Source organism: Peromyscus maniculatus, chromosome 3 (assembly GCF_049852395.1).
Source record: "Peromyscus maniculatus bairdii isolate BWxNUB_F1_BW_parent chromosome 3, HU_Pman_BW_mat_3.1, whole genome shotgun sequence".
Lineage (NCBI taxonomy): Eukaryota > Metazoa > Chordata > Mammalia > Rodentia > Cricetidae > Peromyscus > Peromyscus maniculatus.
Window position 1 is genome coordinate 27,803,435 of NC_134854.1, and position 21,492 is coordinate 27,824,926.

The following is a 21,492-nucleotide window of genomic DNA, read 5'->3' on the forward strand; positions in this document are numbered from 1 at the left end:
AACTATGGGCCTACAATATAATGCCCCATACCCACCCAAAGCTCAGGGGTCATTGAAAAAGAGGGCACAGAAAGACTGTTAAGAGCCAACGGAGACCAGAATTAAACAGTATCCTCTGGATGACAGGACCGCTGTATTCACGAACTCACAGCAGCTGTGGTTGCCTGCACATGACCTGCACCAGATCAAGCCAGTTAACACAGAGGAGGGAGGGGTTCGGGAGCCTCCACTCCTAATGAAGGAGCTGTTAACAGCTGATGACTTCCAAAGGGAGTTTTCTTTAAAGGTGAGGCCCTGCTAAGTTGATTGCGCTCTATTGGATGGCCTCACAACCACTGATTATATGAGCAACAGAAATTTGACATGGTGCATTTAAAAAAAGAGGGCACAAAGTTGGGGGTTGGATAAGGAGGTTGAGGGTGGATCTGGAAGTACTTAAAAAGACAAATAGAGGGTGAATGCAACCAAAATATATTGCATGGCCTTCTCAAAGAACTAATAAAATTATTGTAATAGTTTTTTAAATGATGACAGTAGTAAAGGAATAATGATTAAAGTATAATAGTATTAATTAAGCTGGGACATGGTGGAGCATGCCTAAAATCCCAGTGTTAGGAGGCAGAGGCAGGAAAAAGATTATTAAAGGCTAATTTCGCCACATAGTAAGACCCAGGCTTAAAAAAAAACAAAACAAAATAATAGCATGGTGGGACCTTTGATCCCAGCACTAGGAGACAGAAGCTATTAGATCTTGAGGAGTTTGAGGCCAGCCTTATCAATATAGTGAGTTCTAGGCCAGCCAAGGTACATAGTGAGACTCTGTCTCCAATAAAATAAAATAACAAAATAAAAATAATAGAATTTAAAGCTAGTCTACTCCCATCTGATAATTAAATTTCACCTATGAAAACAATGTATAAACAAACACAAATATTTAAATCATTCTAATTTTATTAACTGGTTAACTTGAAGTAAGTCATGACTAAACTAACTTTAAAAGAATGTTTTCTAAGTAACCTTATTCTAGAATTGTATTTATTTGTAGTACCTTAGTTATGATTGATGTAAAACCATACTGTGGTGGCTTGAATGAGAATAGCCCCCTCATATATTTGAAAGCTTGTTCTGAACTTGATGGAATTGTTTTGGGGAAGTGTTAGAAGATATGACTTTGTTGGAGGAGGTATGTCACTGGGAGTGAGCTCTGAGGTTTCAAAAGCCCATGCCACTCCCAGTTAGCTCTCCATCCCCGCCTCTGCTTGTGATCAGATGTGAGCTCTCTGCTACTGCTCCAGCACCAGGCCTCCCTGCTGCCATGCTTCCCTGAATGGTCATGCACTCACCCTCTGAATGTAAGCAAGTCCCCAATTAAATGCTTTCTTTTATGAGTTGCCTTGATTGGTGTCTTTTCACAGCAATAGAAAGGTAATCGAGACATATACCATGCCTATATCAATGTAATCTGAAGTGTTTCTATTCTGGCAAAGAGAACTTAGGAGGGCATGTCAACGTGAATGTCATGACTTAGGTCCCCCACACCTGAACTTGCCTTTTGTCCTGCAATAAAGGTTCTCAGCATTCAAGCTTAGTGCTGACAGTGCTTAACCTAAATCTCCCAGGAAATGCAGCTAAAAAAAAAAAAAAAAAAAAAAAAAAAAGTAACTACAGAGTTATACATGGTAGCTGCACTTGCCAAATAGCCTGATCATTGCTTCATGAATTATTTGTCGTCATTATTTGCACTTTGCACACTTCTACTCTGTTAAAGAACTTACACTGCAGAGCTGGGGATATGGCTCAGTGGGTAGAGCATCTCCAAGGACCGAGGATCTTCAGTTGCCGTTCCCTACCAGTCAGCCTTAAAATGCACAGCACTGAATTCCTCTCACTTGGATGGAGGCCTCCCTATCACCACACGGCAGGATTTGAGCTTAAGTAACAGCTTCTATAAATAGATCCATTTTTTATTCCTTTCTAAAATCATCTCCCCAGCCCATATGACTCAGCGACTCTTAAGGTAACTAAGTAATATCCAAGAGTCGCTGGAAAAGCTACTGTATTTAGAATTCCAGACAAAAACCATGTGTCACAAATATAAGATAAACTTGTAAGTAAGAGGGGCATCTTGGAAAAGGAAGGATGCTGCTGAGTTCTTCTTTAAAAACAAAAAAACAAAAACAGAATAAGGAGAAAATGGTTTAGTAATCTAGGCATGGTAGCATACTTAAGAGGATGTATCAAGATAACTGAGTTCAAGGCCAGCCTGAGCTACATAGTAAAGCCTGGAGGAGATGAGAGGAGGAAAAGGAAGAGAGGGGGAGAGACGGGAGGGGAGGGAGGGGATGGTAAGGAGAGAGAGAGAACAGCCTGGTATGGATCACTCAGCAACAGCAGCTGCTGCTTGCATTGCATTTCAAAGGTAGCTTCCAAAATGGAGCATGCCCTAAAAAGCTACCTGAGAAAAAGACGGGTGTCTGCTTCTAATTTACAATTGACACAATGGTGAGGATGGCTCTGCTCTAATACACTCAGCAAAATTCACTGCACACCAAAGCCCAGGTTTCTTCCCTACTTAATGGTTTAATATTTTTGTTCTTATAGAAGGAACCATGATTCTGCAGGGTTAAAGAAGGTTTGAGAATCAATAAAGAAACTCAATGTCCAAGATAAGTAAAAGCAGATTGACTTCTGTGTGTTGTAGAATATTAGCTAAAGATGTGTTACATGTGTTTATGCTGTGGAATATTTGTTTAATGAAGCAAGGTGTGTTGCTTTTCTTTAACTCTGTGAAGCTGTGTTACTTTGCCTGTCTAAAACATCTGATTGGTCTAATAAAGAGCTGAACAGCCAATAGCTAGGCAGGAGAAAGGATAGGCAGGGCTGGCATGCAGAGAGAATAAATAGGAGGAGAAGTATGGAAAGATCAAAAAACAAGAAAAGGAAGAGAGGAAGAGGAGAGGGACCAGCCACCCAGCTACACAGCAAGCCATGAAGTAAGAAGTAAAGAAAGAAATAGAGAAATATAGAAAGACAAAAGCCCAGAGGCAAAAGGTATATGGGGTAATTTAAGAAAAGCTGGCTAGAAAGAAGCCAAGTTAAGGCCAGGCATTCATAAGTAAGAATAAACCTCCATGTGATTTATTTGGGAGCTGAGTGGCAGGCCCCCCAAAAGAGTAAAAAACAATCAGCTACATCTGTGTTCATCTTTTCTGCTGTAACAAATATATTTATGAGATGTACTAACTATTTAATACCTAATGTACTTCTTGGAATGCAAGAGAAACCATTCAAGTATTTTTTGTACTAATCAGTTATATGAAACAATTTGAGTAAATTGCATATAAAAGGATACATGAACTAAAGGTCCTGTCATTTAAAAAAAAAAAAAGTAGAAATACTAGGATGCAATCACTAAACAATGACATCATAGCTGAGCCAAATTCTGTCACTAATGGAAACTGATTGTGCTTGACTTAAGAAAGAAGTCTACATTTCATCACACTACAGAAGTATTTGTCAAGGCTTTTTGTTTTTTGTGGGTTTTTTTTCTTTTAACAAATAAACACCTCAAGATATATGACAAAAATGGAAGCTTTTGAATTGCTTGAAGGTTAGTAATCGTGCTTCTTGGAGAGGAATCTAGAAAAGGAGACGAGAAGCCCTAAGTGCAATAGAGATCACAGGCAGTTTTCTGTTGGTGCTGCTTAGGAAATACAAAGTTAGGAAAATGCCTGTTGCCCTAACAGGCACCACATTACGTTTTTTCTGAATGATTTCTTACAACTGTCCTTATAGTATCTTTTTGTTCCCCTGTTATTGACATATTCATTAAAGAAAACCAAATGATTATGGTAGGATTTTAAGTAGAAAAAAAAATCTCTATTTTAGGAAGGAAGAAATGAGCTGGAAATCTGATTCAGGAAAATGAATGGAAAAGGAATTCAGTAGCACAGGTGTCTGCAGGAAGATGGTATTATGCCAAGGAGGAAACAGTTCATGCTGGGAAAGCAAGATGGCTCTGTGATAAAGGCATTTGCTGCTAAGACTGGTGACCTGAGTTCAGTCCTCAGGACCCTAGATGGTGGAGTGAAAGAACTGATCCTTCCTACAAGTCATCTTCCGACCTCTAAACATGCACTCTGGCATGGGTATGTACACACACACACACACACACACACACACACACACACACACACATGTACACACACACACACACACACACACACACACAAGAACTCTTTCATAGCGCTCAAACTCTTATGGAGGAAAGATTAGAAAACCCAGGCTTTCTCTTTGCTTCTGTATCAACTTCCCTATCTGTTTCCAGAACAAGGGCCATTTGAGTTTGCCTTAAAATATTTTTAATGAAATTACAATACATTTCATCAGTGTAAAAGGCTCTAGTGTCACAATAGCCTCTCTTCCCATTAAGCACTCTCTCCCTGACACCTGCTCCCCATCACACAGCACTTTCCTCAATCTTTTTACCCACTCCAGACTTTAACCTTGACCCACACTCCTTCGTGTTCTTATCCGTCTGTCCCCTGCCACTGAGAACCCAATTAGACTCTGCAGCAATGATTGCTGGGGAAATCAGATGTACCAAATCAATGAGTAGTAACCAGGTAGTTGCCAGCCAAAATTCAATACTCTCTCAACACACCTAACTTTACTGTTGAGAAATCTAACAAAGGTGAGTTGGAATAATTATATTTATTAATAACTTGAACTACTAAAATAGATACTCATTGGCCGTTGTTTTGGTTATTATCATCAGAGATAAAACAATTTAACAAAAATACTATCAGAACTAATAATGCTAATGAACGGCCATGGTCTTTCATTAGTGACAGATAAATCACATCTCCACAGCAATGCTTACTTCAATTTTTGACCCTAAGGAAATCTGTCCCCTCACCCACTGGTACAAGTTTCTGACACATGAAAACTATTTTCCTCACTTCGAAAACTTGTGCTAGGGTTATTTTCCCAAGATGGTCAAGTGAGGAAAAGGAAGCAGGATTGCCCAAAGCAACTGATAATCCAGAAAAACTAAGTAAAGTTAGTTTAACCCAAGCTGAGAGAAAACCTACAGCATCTTTAGGTAAATTTCCACTTTTGTTTATGGATTAAAGGCAATAATGTATTGGTACTGTTATTAAAACCTCCAAAGCCAATTACACATGCATAAAAAAGACTAATAAAATCCATTTCAACTTTTCATGGCCCTCCCATTTTATGGAATATAATCTATCCAGTAGATGATCTCTGGGAGATGGCTTGGCCATAAAGTTGGGTAATCTAGGCTCACAATGCAGCTATATGAGCTCTCTGTAAAGCAGGAAAACAGTTGTATCGATGATAACAGATCATTTGGAGGGTGGAACACACACAAGTTTGTGTACAACCAAATCTTCAGCAGTAAATGTTAGCTATTATCCTTTTTCACCTTAGTTTTATGAGACCCAATGAACATGGAGCTGAACAATGCGGTTAAAGCTGGCTGGCCGACCAGCCCCAGGAATCCTCCCTCTCATCTCTGCCTCGCCACTGACGGGATTGCTGGAGGGTGCCTCCAGCCTGGCTTCTCACACAGCTGCTGCGACCAGAACTCGGGCCCTCACATTTGCACGGTAGACATGTTCCTGACTGAACCATCTCCATAGCTCCTGGAGCTTCGTTTTCAATGAATCAAAAACACATAAAAGTTAAAGATGAATTTTTTTGTCATATTAAAAGAATATGTATCTCTTTTGTCCATAAAGGCTTTTTATAACCTTGGAGGGGAAAGGTATAAAAATAGCTATAAAAGAACTTTAAAACCAGGATTGTGCAAGATAAAACTATATTCAATGAAACCTAAAAGACTCTCAAGGCACTAAAGGCCCTACGTGATTACCTGTTAAAGACCATCACTAAGGTGGATTTTACTTGCTTTAAATATAAAACTGCAATCAACACTAAAATCCAGACTATGAGAAACTGCATAAGATAAACAATCTCATTTCTTCAACAGGTAAACTATGAGGACAAAAGATAGAATAAATTTCAAGACACTTTAAAGTACAAATACACAAAACTAAAGAGTCAGGTGCTTTGGTAATAAAACTCTAAATCACAGTGCTAAAAGGACAGCCTCACAATGAGGGTGGTCTTCACCGGGGTCTCTGCAGGAGGAGGAGGCGGGGCTTGGGTGTGCAAAGCAACAGGTGGGCTCCCTGACCAAGCTGGAACAGGATGGAAGTCACAGGCGCATACTTTTAACAAGTCATCAGTCCATAGATGGTTTTATGTACATCGCTGTCTTAGTATTACATTTTAAAATATTTTTAAATTAAAATTACAATTTTAAAGATTTACCAAAGCAGCAGTTACATTTTTCATATGAATGTATTCCTCTTCTCACATTCATATGCATACCCCAAATCGAATGCACTACACTTGACTTTCCACAAACAGAAGTTCTATGCCAGTGAGCAGAGCCTTGGAGAGACTGAGCTCTGGGCATTCTTGAAATCAGGTACAATTTTCATTTAAGGAGCAGAGCTCGGTGGGCAGAGTGCCAGGCCAGCAAGTACAAAGGCCTGGGTCCCCAACTCGGTGTTTAAAGATTGCCCACAACTGAAGGAAACTTTCACTTACTTTGCTTTCCACGGCCTTGCCTCCACGTTCAATGTGTCTCTCCACATAACCAGAGGACAGCAGCTCACTGCAGTAACAAAAGAGAAATGGCAGTTACAGAGGGTGGTGCCGCTGAAGACATCCAGTAACCGAAGAGAGGCCGCCAAGCACGCTCCAGGCCCAGGGTTTGCCCCCCAATGCTTCAGGGGGAAAGAAAGATGGCTTTGCATATTCATCGCATTCGAAAACTTGCATCCGGTTCACACACACCTACTTTAACAATTCTTTAATTCGGATTTTTAAAACAAAATCGACACTTTACCAAGAGGGAAAGAGGAAGGAAGGAGGGAGGGAGGGAATATGCTAGACAGCTAATGCTTCTAAAGGAAACAAACAAACCTGATCTGCCTCTACCATCTGTTATCCCAGGGCTGCGCAGAGCCTATTTCCCCATCCAGCACTGGGGATAGGAAACTGTAGCAACATCACTAATTTTTTAAAGATATTTTAGACTTGTTTTTTCACATCAGCTTTCTATCAGAAAGTTTTAATTTGCTACCCATATCTTACGTGTTATGTATGTTTTTTTTTTTTTCTGAAAAATTATTAGTTTCTATCACACACAAAAAAAGAAAATGCAAAGGAATGGGAAAAGGGCTGCCACGATAGTTGGTGCAGCAGGTAGATACTTCTGCCAAGCCTGACGACCTAACTTCAGTCCCCGGGACTCACAGAGTGGAAGGGGATAACTACCTCTCCCAAGTTGTTCTCTGACCTCCACATGCACCCTGACACTCAAGCAGCACATCTACACACACACAAACACACACACACACACACACACACACACACACACACACGCATGCACGAGCGCACACACGTATACTAATAAAAACAAAGAAATAGAAAGCAAAAGATCAACATTTTGATGCTAATCTTTCTTAAAATCTCCTAAACAACCTTCCTGTATAATTGGATGCTCATCTGATTAGATATTTATCTATTTAGTTATTCAATGTGTATTTGTGTTTTGCCTAGATGCATGTCTGTGTAGCACATGCATGCAGTGCCCACGGAGGCCAGAAGAGAACACAAGACACTAGGAAACTAAAGTTAGAGATGGTTGTGACCTACAATGTGGGTGCTGGGAATTGAATCCAGGGCCTTTACATGAACAGTCAGTGCTCTGAACTGCTGCACCATCTTGCATGAGAAAACCTACTCCTGTAGAACTTCCTAAAATATACACCTGTATAAAATGAATTTAAATGGACTTACATATAATGGGGGAGAGAATGACCCAAATAGACATCTCACATCACCAAATAAAATCCCCAGTACCAGGAATGGGTTACAACTCTTTCAGTCATTGTCAAAGGGGTCCATAAGCACCCCTACAAAACATCACAGACTGTTGGCAATGCTATTGGCTACCCTCTACAACCCATTGCCGAAGACAGCGCATATGCGTGTCATTGAGCTTGGCTCTACTAGAAGCTTCACCCCTTCTGACTAGCTTCACGGTGCTGGAAGGCATTTATACATGCTACAAGAGGAGAAAAATAATCACCAATCTCACCCAGCAATGAACGGTTTGTTTTTTCCGTCTCCCAGCAGCTATCAATTACAGAGAACTTCTGGTTGGAAGTGGGACTTTACATCCACTTCCTGTTCTCAGTACTGGGATTTTGTCCGGCTAGAACTTGTACAGGTCGTATGCATACTATGGCAATCTCTGTGAGTTCATGTGTGCATCAGTCCTGTTGTGTTTCCTTGAAGTCCCCCATCACTTCTGCCTTTTACAATCTTTTCACTTTTCTTCTCTGTAGATCCCCAAGCACTGAGAGGAAGGGAATGATAAAGATATCCCACTTAGGGCTGAGTGCTCCAAAGTCTCTCACTGTGCCTGTGTTAATTATCATCTACTGCAAGAAGAAGCTTCTCTGATGAGGGTCGAGCAATGGGTATAGCAATATATCACTAGGAGTCATCTTATTGCTATGTACCGTTAGCAGAATAGTAGTAGTAGGTTTACTAGATAGGTCCATGGCCTTTCTAGGCTCAGGTTCTTGGCCTCATTAACAGTGTCAGGTATGGATTCCATCTCATTGAACTTGCCTTAAATCCAATGTTTCAGTGGTTGGTTGTCCTCCTAACTTTGTGCCACTGTTGTGCTGGTGGATAGGTCTTTCAGGCGGGTCACAAACTAACTGTCTCTTCATCCCAGACTTGGGGTTACAGACAACCTTGTACTTGTGGTACTTGTACAGTCAAACCTTTTCCCACTGAGCCATCTTTCCAGGTCCAAAAAGTCTTTAGATTTTTTAAACCACTAAAATATAAATAAATTATCATGAATAACTAAAAAGAATACTTGAGACTATAAATTTTTAATACCACTCTATTTATACACATTGAGTCAATTTTTTAAAAGTCTTCTAAAAAACATTTTATGAGTCATCAAGCCAAAGTTGTCCCAATTGTAAACTTCTGAGCACATGGCCCATCATGAGCACCATGCCTACAGTTGTTTGAATGTAAACTAAATGTGCAAGCAAGTGCTACATAAATGCATACCTGTAGTGCTGTAGAGTCTATGACTATACTTCCAGTCAGGAAACTAAAGTCCACGTGTCATTTACTTTTGAAAATACATATTCCTATTTTCCCTCCACTTCTCATGTATGAATGTATGTGTGTATGTGTGTGCCATGTGCATGAAGCTTATCATTTTGCCTAGTATTGGCAAAATACCTAGTGCTGGCCAGTGAGCTCCTGGGATCCACCTTTCTCTGCCCCCCTACAGGAATATACAGCCATCCCTGGCTTTTTATGTGAGTGCTGTGGGTTCAAACTCAGGTCCTCATGCTGGCAACACACGTGCTCTTATTCACTGAGCCATCTGCCCAGTCTCTGGAATACATTTTCCCATTTGCTTTATGTGAGAAACAGCTAGGATGTATGCTGAAGTTTTTTTTTTAAAAAAAAAAAAAAAAAGATGAATTAAACTATAAAGACATTTATTGTCTTCTTATTAGAAATTCCAGGGCAACTATAATTGAATTTTCAGTTAATATTCAGCTGTGTTAGATGAATAAAGTTGAGCCTGAAAATGTGTGTGTGTGTGTGTCTGTGTGTGAATTTTTGATACATTTTAAGTATGGATGAGTAAGTAACAGACAAATTGTGTTACATGTAGGCAGAATTCACAGGATGCCATCTATCTATTGACTTGTCCAATAACTGTAAGAATAACTATTGCAGACAACTAGGAATAGTAGTCTTTTTCTTCTTTTAAGGTCAGTTCTGGACCATGTAGGGAATCATCAGTAGGAAAGGCAGATGCAGCAGTGAAAAAGTAGCATATGGAACACTTTATGCCTCAGAATGAGCTAGTGTGGTCCCTCTCCCGTTTACTCCCTATTCTACGTGTGCTAACCCATGTCTCTGGACTCTCACTCTGTGCAGTCTAAGGGTTAATTTGTTCATCTGGTCTACCTCTGAGACAGTTCACTCAGTGGCATACCTGGAAGCTGCCACTGGCCACATCAGAGCACTTACAGAGCTGGTCCACGCAGAACCACAGCACCACTGACATTAAGTCTACTTTGTTTTTGAAAATTCACTGGTATTGTTTTATGTGCATGGGTATTTTATCTACATGTATGTCTGTGCACCACAGGTGTGCCTGCTGCCTGCAGAGGACAGAAGAGGGCATCAGTGCCCCTGGAGCTAGAGTTACAAACTGTTGTGAGTCACTATGTGGGTGTTTAGAATTAAACCTAGGTTCTCTGGAAGAGCAGCTAGTACTCTGAACCAATGAGCTATCTCTCCAGGCCTAAGAGAATTTTTAACTTTCTGCTCTGCCATCAATCAGTGTAATGGTTGAGCTGTTCTCTTAACTGGCTCCTCAAATGGTCCTAATGTAGCTGCTGCGATTTCCAAGAACCTCATGAAGACAAAAATATCCCAAGATTTAACAGAAGGAAGGAGGGAGGAAATGAGAGGGAGGGAGGAAGGGAGGGCTAGTCTGATGGTCCACACTTCTTTAAAAGGTAAGCAAATGTTTTTACATAACTCTTAGCTTTAATCTTCTCAAATGTCTTCTTCCAGGATTACATTATATAGCCACACTGATATCAACCCTTTGACAAGGACATAAATCAGTAAATAATCTAGCTTCTCCTTCATGGAAAACCATGAGCATGCACAGTTTAACAGGATTAAGGGAAGAAAGGCAGTAGAAAGAATAACTGTTCCACAGACAACCAACAACAGTCTTTTTACTATTTTTTTTTTTATTTCACACATGTCCAAGTGTTTCTGACAAGATAAGTAGTGCAGACCTGCCTCAGACAAAATGGGATTGCAACAGCCCACACCACACTTGGTTAGCTCAGACTGTGTCCCAAACAGGCCAGAATTCTGCATAGAGCACTCCCTTGGCTTTGGTACTATATGACAGATCTTCCCAGGAAGTGGGGAAAAAAACCACTACCACACAGAGGCAATGTTTATTAGCAGAGGCAGCCAGGTTCCAGCTCTTGGGAATCTGAACTGGTAAATTCTGGGAAGAGGGAGGAAGCCAGGCAACTGATGAAGGAAAGTGAAGCTGGTCTTGAGAAGGACAACAGTGGTAGCAATAGTAATAATGACCTTAATTCCTTAAAAACAACTTTGAAGTTTCTAGGTTTTCAAATTTCAAGGGAATATTTTCATTTGAATTATCAAATCTAGGCAATAAGGTGGTGTGACTCACAGCAAGAGTAATTACAGCAAAGAAAAGCCGTCTGCTTGGGAATTATGCAGCCTTTCCAACCAAGCACACGTATCTACATCCACTGCTAGGAGAGGCCCCGTGTAATTTACACCAGTCCATGCAATTCTGTTTTGTTTGTTTGTAGTATTGTGAAAGTATGCTAAGTATTGTTATTTTAATGACTGGGCTAGAAAACCTTCCATTAAAAATGTCACGGTTCCTTCTACTGAAATGTAAAATAGTACTTATTGCCATCCACAGCCACTAAGTACATTTTCATAAAGTCTCATGAAATAGAAATAATCAAAATTATCTTGTCTTTTTCTTCAGGACATTACTGTTTATTTATCATAAAGCAAAGATCTACTTGGATCACTGTAAAATAGGAAATGAGAGGGTCTCCATTGAATAGAGAAAATGTTATCTTACCATAAATGTACAAAAGAAAGTTCACTCTATGCTGACAGCTTACTTAATACCTGGTGTATGGATGCTTCTTTATGAGCTTTAAAAGATAAAAACAATTTTTAAAATGAGGAAGTGTTCCGAGCTCTGCTTCTCGTTTCATCTGCATGCTATAATAAGCCTAGAATAGTAAAACCAATACAGTGTGCTTTCAGTCACAGCAGAGAGCAGGGTGCCACACATCTGTAATCTAGTTAGCCAAGACATCAAAGCTCAAGGATTTCTGCGAGTCTGAGGCCAGCCTAGGCTACAAAGCAAAACCTTGTCTCAAAGATCTAAGCAACAATGACAAACATTTTCTGTCAAAATAATGATGATGCTTTGTTTACTAGGAAGCTATCATGAATCAGGAGTAGCTTGTTTAATAACAAAAACTGGGAAGTTGAGAACAAGTATTTGATTTTCCATCTGCCCTCTGCCACTTACCAACTATATAACTTTGGATACATTATTTAATTTTATGGACATAATTTGTTCATGTTTAAAATGGAGATTATAAGTTTGATATGACACTAAGCCTGCCTCCAAGTGATTTCACATGACTTTGATAATCTTGATTTCAATCAAACCACCACCTATTCACTAATTTGTATTAACAAATCTTTCTCTAGAATTCCCAGTAGAAATTTTTAATTTTTTTATCATTTTTATTTTTAGGTTTTATCATTTTATTTTTTAGGTTTATTTATTTTAATTGTGTAAGGGTTTTGCCTTTATGTATGTCTATATACCACATGTATGCCAGGTGCCCATGGAGATCAGAAGATGGTATGAATCCCCTGAAATTGGAATATGGATGGTTGTGAGCCACCATATGGGTGCTGGCAATGGAACCGAAGTCCTATGTAAGAACAAGTGCTCTAACTACTGAGCCATACATCCAGTCCTTTATTAGGTTTTTAAACCACTGATGCTACCTATGATTTTTCATTGCCATTCTCCTCTGTCTAGTCTACTTAAACAAGTTTGCATTCTTTGATAATAATGATAATCATCTACTTGCACATACTCTATAAACTTTTTCATTTGTTCTGTGTTATACTTTTGTACTAGCCCAGGCAAACTTCAACCACAATAAACTTAACTCTTCTACAAATCAAAGCCTGCTCCCCACCACAGCAACTGAGTAACTATAGGCTCCATTCATGAGCACAGTTATCAATCGGTCCCTCAGTGTAACGCTCAATGCCAGAGTCCTTTACATTTTTTTAGTCACTTTACTATGAGAAGATACTCCCTTATTTCTCTCTCCTGACATCCCGAACATTCCAACCATTAGATAAGGTGGCCAGATGTCCTTGAGTCTAGCACACACCTATTTTTTGTTTTACAGATACCCCTAGACAATTGTCAGCCAATCAGGGTCCTGGACCCTGGAAATCCCCTCACCCCAACCTCTGCTATCATAAAAACTCTGCCCCATCTGAGCTCAGGGCTCTCACCACTGTGTCAGACAGACAGAGGGACCAAGCTCTGGAGCTTGAAATAAAGGCTCTTTGCTTTTACATTCGGGATTCGGTCTCCGTGGTGGTCTTTTGGGGGTCCCTGAGATCTGGGCATAACAACCACCCACAGAAGAAGTCAGAGTCTTATGTTCTGAAGTGCTATACTAAGAAGGACACCACCCCCAGGATATGCATTAAAAACACCTAAGAAACAAAGGAACAAACTAGCTTGGCCACCGTTTTTTCAAAGAAACAGCCTCAGGACAACTACCTAACCTCGGATGCTGTAAAATGTGACCTCATGGCTAAGGTTATGTCAAGGACATGAGACTCTTTGCCAAAACCTCAGAAAGACTTTAGGCTGTTTCCTCATCAATAGAAAAGCCTTTCCAAGACTCCTAAGAGCCTGTTTATTCCCTTAAACAAGAAAAGTTCTAGGGATCCCTGCTCAGTGACAGAGAGCAAACCCAGGCATTCATACATCTAAAACAAGGCTGTTCCATTACATCCCCAGCCCTATAAGAATCTTAAAGGTATATGTATATGATAGGATCATATGAATAAAAATGCTATTAAGAATCCTGAAGGCTTTGTCTCACAGAGCCTTGGTTGCAGCCCCACGTGAAGAGTGAGCTATCTCAAAAACATTTATTGGTATATTTTGACTAAAAGGGTAAATTCAAATAAGATTCACATGAAATTCAGATTAAGAACAGTATTTCTAGAATACTAGCTTGAATCAAAACCAAAGTCATTTTAAGCATTTTTAGGGTCAGAAATTGGGCTAAGAAAGATACGTAAGCTAAAACATAGGCCATTTCTTATACAAAAGAAATGGTGGTCGGGAGTGCAGCTGAGAACCACAAAGAGCCATTCCCAAGAAGGAAAGCAGCACCTTAATTAATCATTGCCAGCCAAGCACAGCGGGGTACACATCTGTTCACAGCCCTTGAGAGGCTGAGACAAGAGCACTAAGTTAAGGCCAGCTTGGGTTGTGTAGCAAGACTCCACCTCCCAAACAAATAGGAAATATCAATGATCAATTAAAAAAAAAATACATTCTCTTTTACCAGAGCAGGGAAACCAGGTGACATACCTGTCTCAGTATCACAATTTTTATGGACTAGTGGCTTCTTGGTAGGTCCTATCTGCACCCATTTGGACAGGGTTGTCTTTTGCAGTCACCCTGTCCCTATCTATCTTCATCTTCAGTTGATATGAAATAAATAACTTACTTTTTAGGTCCAATATTTGATCCTAAGTTTCCCTTAGAAACCTTCCAGACACTAAGACCTGGTTCAGATGCTGAGAACCTGACCCTTGAACTTTCTCCTGATATTATAATGGAACAAAGAACTTGGTACCTGTTACATAAGTGAAAATATAAATATTTTGTGGCCAACAGAAGTTATTGATTAAAAATGGCTATTTTCATTGCTACTCCTCTCTTAATGAGGTATAGATCATCTCTCCCATCCTCCCATATCTGAGCTGGCTCTTATGTAATATGGCAGAAGTGATCCTATGTATCATTTGAGACCCAAAGCTTCTACTATATATAGTATATATACATATACTATATATACATATATATTCCATATATATATATATATATACATATGTGTGTGTGTGTGAAAATCTATTTTTTGAGTCATACCACTATGATGTCAGAAAGCCCATGCAACAACCAGGAACAAGCACAAGGAGACAAATCAGGTCCCTAGCCAACAGCACCACCTGAATTCCCAGTCAACACCAGCACTAATTTTTCTTCCTTCCTTCCTTCCTTCCTTCCTTCCTTCCTTCCTTCCTTCCTTCCTTCCTTCCTTCACTTTCTTTCTTTCTTTCTTTCTCTCCTTCCTTCTTTTTTAAGTATAACTTCTATTTTATTTTTCCAGTGTGTTTTTTCTTCTGTCTTTAGAAAGCCACCTCTTTACATGGGCTTTGGTGGAGGTCGTGGTGCAGCACCAGCAGGTCTAAATCATGGTGGGGGTGGTTCAGTCCTTCCAGGCTGCAAGAGATCGATTCCTGACTACCTTGCTATGAGCGTCACAGCTCATACAGTATTACAGCTTGACACAGAGTTCAGGAAACACAGAAGCATCCAAGACACTTGCTTCGGATATGTCCCTGGATAGCAGCAACCTCTACAATGTCCCAAATGATGAACTTCTCGATGGCCTTGTCCTTGGGCATGCACCGGCTCAGTCCATGCAGCGAATTGGCTGCGCATGGCCTCTGCCCTTTTTGGCACAAGGCACAACTGTTGTTTCTTCTAGCCTTTCTTTTTTTTTTTTTTTTTTTTTTGGCATCTTGAAGCCAAGACCCAAAAGAGCACTGACACTGATTTCTACCCAAATGGCTGAGGTCATTTTGAATTCTAGAATCACAAGTGCCCCAGCTGGCACCACGTGAGACCTATCTGCACAATCAATGCACAGAATCATGCAAAATAACAAACAGCAAGGCAGAGGCTGATCATGTATTCCTGTTCTCACATTTAGTAACTGCTATATTATAGACAATCAACACATTTTCTTTAGAGCAGTACTCAAATATCTGAGAAAATTTTACTTGGGATAATATGAATATGAAAGAATTATAAAACTTCCAACATGATTATAAGCCATCTAGTAAAGATAGGGTCACAATAAAAATCAAAGATGTCATTAGATGTTTAGCTATGAAAAGCTTATTAGAAGAACTTATGGCAACTTTAAGAACCCACATTCATTCTACTTAAGAGAAAAATATAGTGAGCTGAGAGCTTTTTTTAAGAAAGTACTTTTTGACCTTTCTCTTTTATTTTATTTTCTGTACTCTTCTGCCAGTCCCTGCCAATTCATCTTCTCCCTCTTAGGTATTTATTTTTCTTACTCCTCTTAAACAAGAATTAATTATCCAAAACTATTTGGGAGAGAACTGTCGTGTTGAGAATCCTCACTATACAGAAACCAGATAAATTCCTGAACATCTGTAGCAGCAAGAGTTAATCATTCAATCTTCAGCTCAGTTTTATGCCAAAATTAGTATCTATTCCCTCAGCACATAATAACCAGTGTTTAAAAGTCCTGTGTTGTTTATGCTACATAAAATTGAAACTACAAAAGTGAGTTAAAAGCTTATCCATGACATACTCTTTGGATGAGAGTTTCATTTTATTACTTTCTAAGCTGTAAACATGAAAATTCCTCCCATTTATGCACATACAAGGGATCTACTGAACAGACTTGTGCTAAAAGGTGAAACTGTTTCAGTTACTGTGGGGGTTAGAGTGAGCAGGCTCATGTATTTGAATGTTTATCCCCAAGTTGGTAGAACTATTGGGAAGGATTGGGAGGTGTGGCCTTGTTGGGGGAGATGTGGTCTTAATGAAGAAAGTGTGTCACTGGGGGTAGACTTTGCAGTTTCAGAAACCCATACTGCTCCAGTCAATCTCTCTCTCTCTCTCTCTCTCTCTCTCTCTCTCTCTCTCTCTCTCTCTCTCTCTCTCTCTCTATCTATCTATCTATCTATCTATCTATCTATCTCACTCTGTATCTCTCCCTCTTTTCCTCTCTCCCTCCCTCCTTCTGCCTGCAACTTGCAGATCAGATGTGAGCTCTCAGCGGCTGCTCCAGTACCATGCCTGCCTGCCTGAGGCCATGTTCCCCACAAGGATGTTCATGAACTAATCTTCTGAAACTATAAGCAAGTCTCCAATTAAATAGCTTCTTTTATAAGTGGCCTTGGTTATTGTGTCTCATCACAGCCATAAGAAAGTAACCAAGACAGTTACATTCTATTAAGTCAAAATCTGATGAAAATTATCAGTGAATATTCAGTGTGCAGGCTCAGAATAATATGTTTAGTAAACGTTTAGATGGGTACTGTCATTGATGGATGTTAGCTCTTATTTATAGACTCCTTATTTCTAATAAAGTCAAGATGTCTAAGTCTAGCTTTGCAGTAGGATCACAGGATTGTAAAAAACAAAAATGCCAGATCACATCCATATTACAAAATCAGAAACTTCCTAGTTTTATTATATATTATCAAATGTCACCAAGCATGAAAGTATAATCAAACTATCAGTTTACAAATATTCTAGTAGGAGTCTATTAGCATATAACGGTGTGTTGCATGTTCTGATTGTTGTGACTCATTGCCATGTTGACAATCAAGGATACCAGGGAAACACACAACAGTAAAGCCATGAAAAGGAGCCCCGGGTGAAATGTATGCCATTCAACCAAGGGAGACAAACTCCCTTCTAATACAGCCAAATCTAGGACTAACTTTATTTATTTTAGGACACCTTTGCATATATATATATATATATATATATATATATATATATATATATATATATATATTTTTTTTTTTTTTTTTTTTTAACTTGGGCGCTAGGAATCAAACTCAGGTCTCCATGCTAACACGGCAAATGCTTTACCAACTAAGTCATCTCCCAAGCCCCATTCTTAATTTTTTAAATTTCTGTTGGTTCTTTGAGAATTTCAGAGAATGTGTTTTGGGTATATTCACCCTTACTCCCTCAACCCAGACCTATAACCTTCCACACCCACCTTTATGTCCTTTTCTTCTCCCCCTTTTTTTTTAACCCATTGAAGACCGATTCATGCAGCCCAGATATCTTGGATGTGTGATCTTCTACTGGTCTACATACCAGCGCTACTCTGTTAGAGAAAACAACTGTTTTTTCTCCAGCAGCTGACAATTGCTGATAGCTCTGCAAGTAGGAATAGAATTTCATGTCCAACTTCCCTCTCCATGTTGGAATGTGGTCTTCCTTGGGTCCACAAAAGACTTGTGAATGCTGTTCACAACCACCATGAGTTCACATGTACTCATGGTGCGCCCAGAAAATATCATTTACTTGTAGTCAACCACCACATCTGGCTCTTACACTGTTTCTGTTCCCTCTTCTTCAAGGATCCCTATGCCCTGGAAAGAAGGGTCCAGTATAGATGTCCATTCAAGGCTCAGCATTCTGAAGTCTCTTATTTTCTATACCCTGTCCAGTTGTGAGTCTCTGTGCCATCGACTGCAAATAAAATATTCCCTGATGAGGACTGAGAGATGCATTGATCTACTGGTATAATGATAAATGTTAGGAGTCAATTTGATACCATGTCCATTTAGCAACTTAATAGTAGTAGGTTCTTCTGTATGTTCATGAACTGTCTAAGCACAGGGTCTTGGCCGGATGATGGTGCCAGATATAGGTTTCATCTTATGGATCAAGGATTAAGTTCAATCGGAAAGTGATTGGGTACCGGGGATATTCATGCCACTGTTGCACCAGTAAAGCCTGTCAATGGTTTAGGTCACAAGTTTCACAGCTGAGGAAAACTGGTGACTACTTTTCTGTTTTGTTAGCTTGTTCAGCACCTTCTAGCACTATGAAAACTAGCCAGCAGGGATGAAGCTTCCAGGTCTGTAACAATTTGTTTTCTATGTTCCATGACTCAACTCTACAATGTCTACGGTAACAGGGCCTTACTGTTAAGTTCTGGAGGGGAATCAAGTGCTTTGTACAGTTTTGGGGGTCTCCATCAGATTCAGAGCATCTGGAGGGTAGCCAAATATTTTGACAACAGCCTCTACAGATTTGGGGGGTCTTTCAGACCTCACTGGCCAACAACTCTGTCAAAAGAAGTAACCCATTCTCAGCACTGTGCTTTTATTTGTTAGTCTCTGGTGTCTAGCAACAGCATCATTGCCTGGTTATAGGTAACTTTACCTTAAAATAAATAAATACTTACATATATATATGAACATATATGAAATATATATTCCACATATACTACTATTATCCTACTATATGGATATAGTGCAGAACATATATTTGGGATATATGTATATATGCTTCTACAGTAGTACATTTCATATGACTTTTTGAAATATCTTTAGTGTTATTTATCACTCTCTATATTCCCTTCTCTACCTTGCTCTCCTCCCCACACAAATTTAACCCTTCCTATCCCACTATTCCCTTTCCCCTTCTTTCTTTTATTGAAAGTGGATTCTTTTTTCATATTTTATATCCTCATCATAGTTTCTCTTCCTTCTGTTCATCTCAGTCTCTCCCACCTCCCCTGCCCTCCAAATCCACTCCCTTTCTGTCTCTCATTAGAAAAGAACAGGCTTCTAAGAGATAACAACAAAACATGAAAAAATAAAATATAAAAAGATAAAGCAAAAACTATCACATTGAAGTTGGATATAGCAACCCAACAGGGGGAAACTAGTCCCAAGAGCAGGCACAAGAGTCAGAGAACCATTTGTTCTCACAGTCAGGAGTAGGGCTCACTTTCAAAGAAGAAAATTACAGTCCTATGTCAAAATTTACCTATATTTCCTATAAATATTCTAGAGATAAGAGAGTTGGGTATTAAAAATGAGCCAGATGTGGTGGTGTATGCCAGTAATCTTAGTACATGTAAGGCAGAGGCAGGAAGATCATGAATTCAAGGCCAGCAGGGAAGACACTAAGGCCTTAAAAAGAAAGAAAAAGAATGAATTGAGTAGTTCAAATTAACTCTATTCATTGAAGATTACTACTTTTATAATATTCTGGTAGGGAGGCACATCACTTCATCATCAGAAATGAAGAAGAGCCATGTGTTCAAAGGAAACTGCACACCCACAACTTCTTTTCGCCACCCCAAACTTACAAGACCTCCTGAGCAAAAGTCAGGTGTGTACTCTACATCCAGCATGTTCCTTGGCAAGAGAGTACTCTACATCCAGCCTCATCATCTCCATTTCCTTTGGAATCATGAAAGCTAATCTAATCAAACCCTTTATTTCAGTTTAAGCCCATTACCTTATGAAGCTCTGACTCCCAAGTCACCCTCCAACACTCTAATCTCTATATGGCTTTGTCTCCTCCCACAGCTCAGCTGCTCCATGATACCTTCTGGAATTCACACACGGCCACTCAAAAAATCTATCCTTTAGCTTCAAATTTTTGTTTTTTTTATTTTCTTTACCATCTTGTTCTCAGAAGCAGCATTACAAACAGTTTGTTGAGGGGGCTATACAACTTTTCTGATGCCCTTCAACCAAAGAATAGATTTTAAAAAGTATGGTACATTTACAAAATGGAGTATTACTCAGCTGTTTAAAAAAAGACATGAAATTTGCAGGCAAATGGATAGAACTAGGAAAAATAATACTGACTGAGGTAGCCTAGATCCAGAAAGATAAACACGGTATGTACTCACTCCTAAGTGGATATTAGATGTCAAGTAAAGGATAATCAGGCTACAATCCACAGTCCCAGAAAAGCTAGGTAACAAGGAGGGCCCAAAGAGGGATGTATGGATTTCCCTGGGAAGGGGAAATAGAAGAGATCTCCTGGGTAAACTGGGGGTGGGAGCAGAAGGGGGGATGGAGGGATGGGAACATGAGGCATCCCGTTGAGAAGGTTGGCAGCCAGACAGAAGAGGAGAGTAATGAAAGAGATGTCTTGATGGGAAAGGGGGTGCATTTCTGGGTTAGGAAGAAACCTGGTGCCAGGGAAGCTCCCAGGAATCCACAAGGATGACCCCAGCTAAGACTCCTAGCAATAGTGTAGAAGGGGCCTGAACTGGCCATCTCCTGTAATCAGATTAGTGACTACCCTAATTGTCATCATAGAACCATCATCCAGTAACTGATGGAAGGAGATTCAGAGATCCACAGCCAAGCACTGGGCTTAACTCTGGGAGTCCAGTTGAAGAGAGGGAGGAGGGATTATCCGAGCAGGACAGTCAAGGTCATGACAGGGAACCCACAGAGACAACTGACCTGAGCTCATGGTAGCTCACAGACTCTGTACCAACAGCTAGGGAGCCTGCATGGGGCCAACCTAGGCCCTCTGCTTGTGGGTAGCAGTTGTGTAGTTTGGTCTGTTTTGGGGGCTCCTAGCAATGGGATCAGGACCTGTCCCTGGTGCTTAGGCTGCCTTTTGGGAACCTGTTCCCCATGCTGGGTTGCCTCACCCAGCCTTGATGCAGAGGGAGGAGTTCGGTCCTGCCCCAACTCGATGTGGCTTACCATGCTTGGTTGACACCCATAGGAGGCCTGCCTCTTTCTGAAAGGAGATGGAGGAGTGGTGGATGGGATGTAAAATAAATGAAAAATTTCAATTTATAAAAAATGCCTTAGGAGGGGGAAAAATCAGGAACAAGCAATGATAAGCAAGTCAGTATGATT

The 21,492-nt window shown here is 40.0% G+C and overlaps 1 protein-coding gene across 15 annotated transcripts in view; it reads right to left on the reverse strand.

The window, feature by feature from the left end:
* The window catches only part of Adam22 (ADAM metallopeptidase domain 22), a 217,931-nt gene that overhangs the window by 106,036 nt on the left and 90,403 nt on the right, over window positions 1-21,492 (reverse strand). For all 15 annotated transcript variants that reach the window (XR_013049715.1, XM_076566282.1, XM_076566281.1 and 12 more), the window contains exon 4: window positions 6,643-6,709. Coding sequence is in view for 14 of the 15 variants with exons in the window: in XM_076566282.1 (XP_076422397.1) it covers window positions 6,643-6,709 (67 nt within the window). In the remaining variant the exon portion in view is untranslated. The remainder of the gene's footprint in view (window positions 1-6,642; window positions 6,710-21,492) is intronic.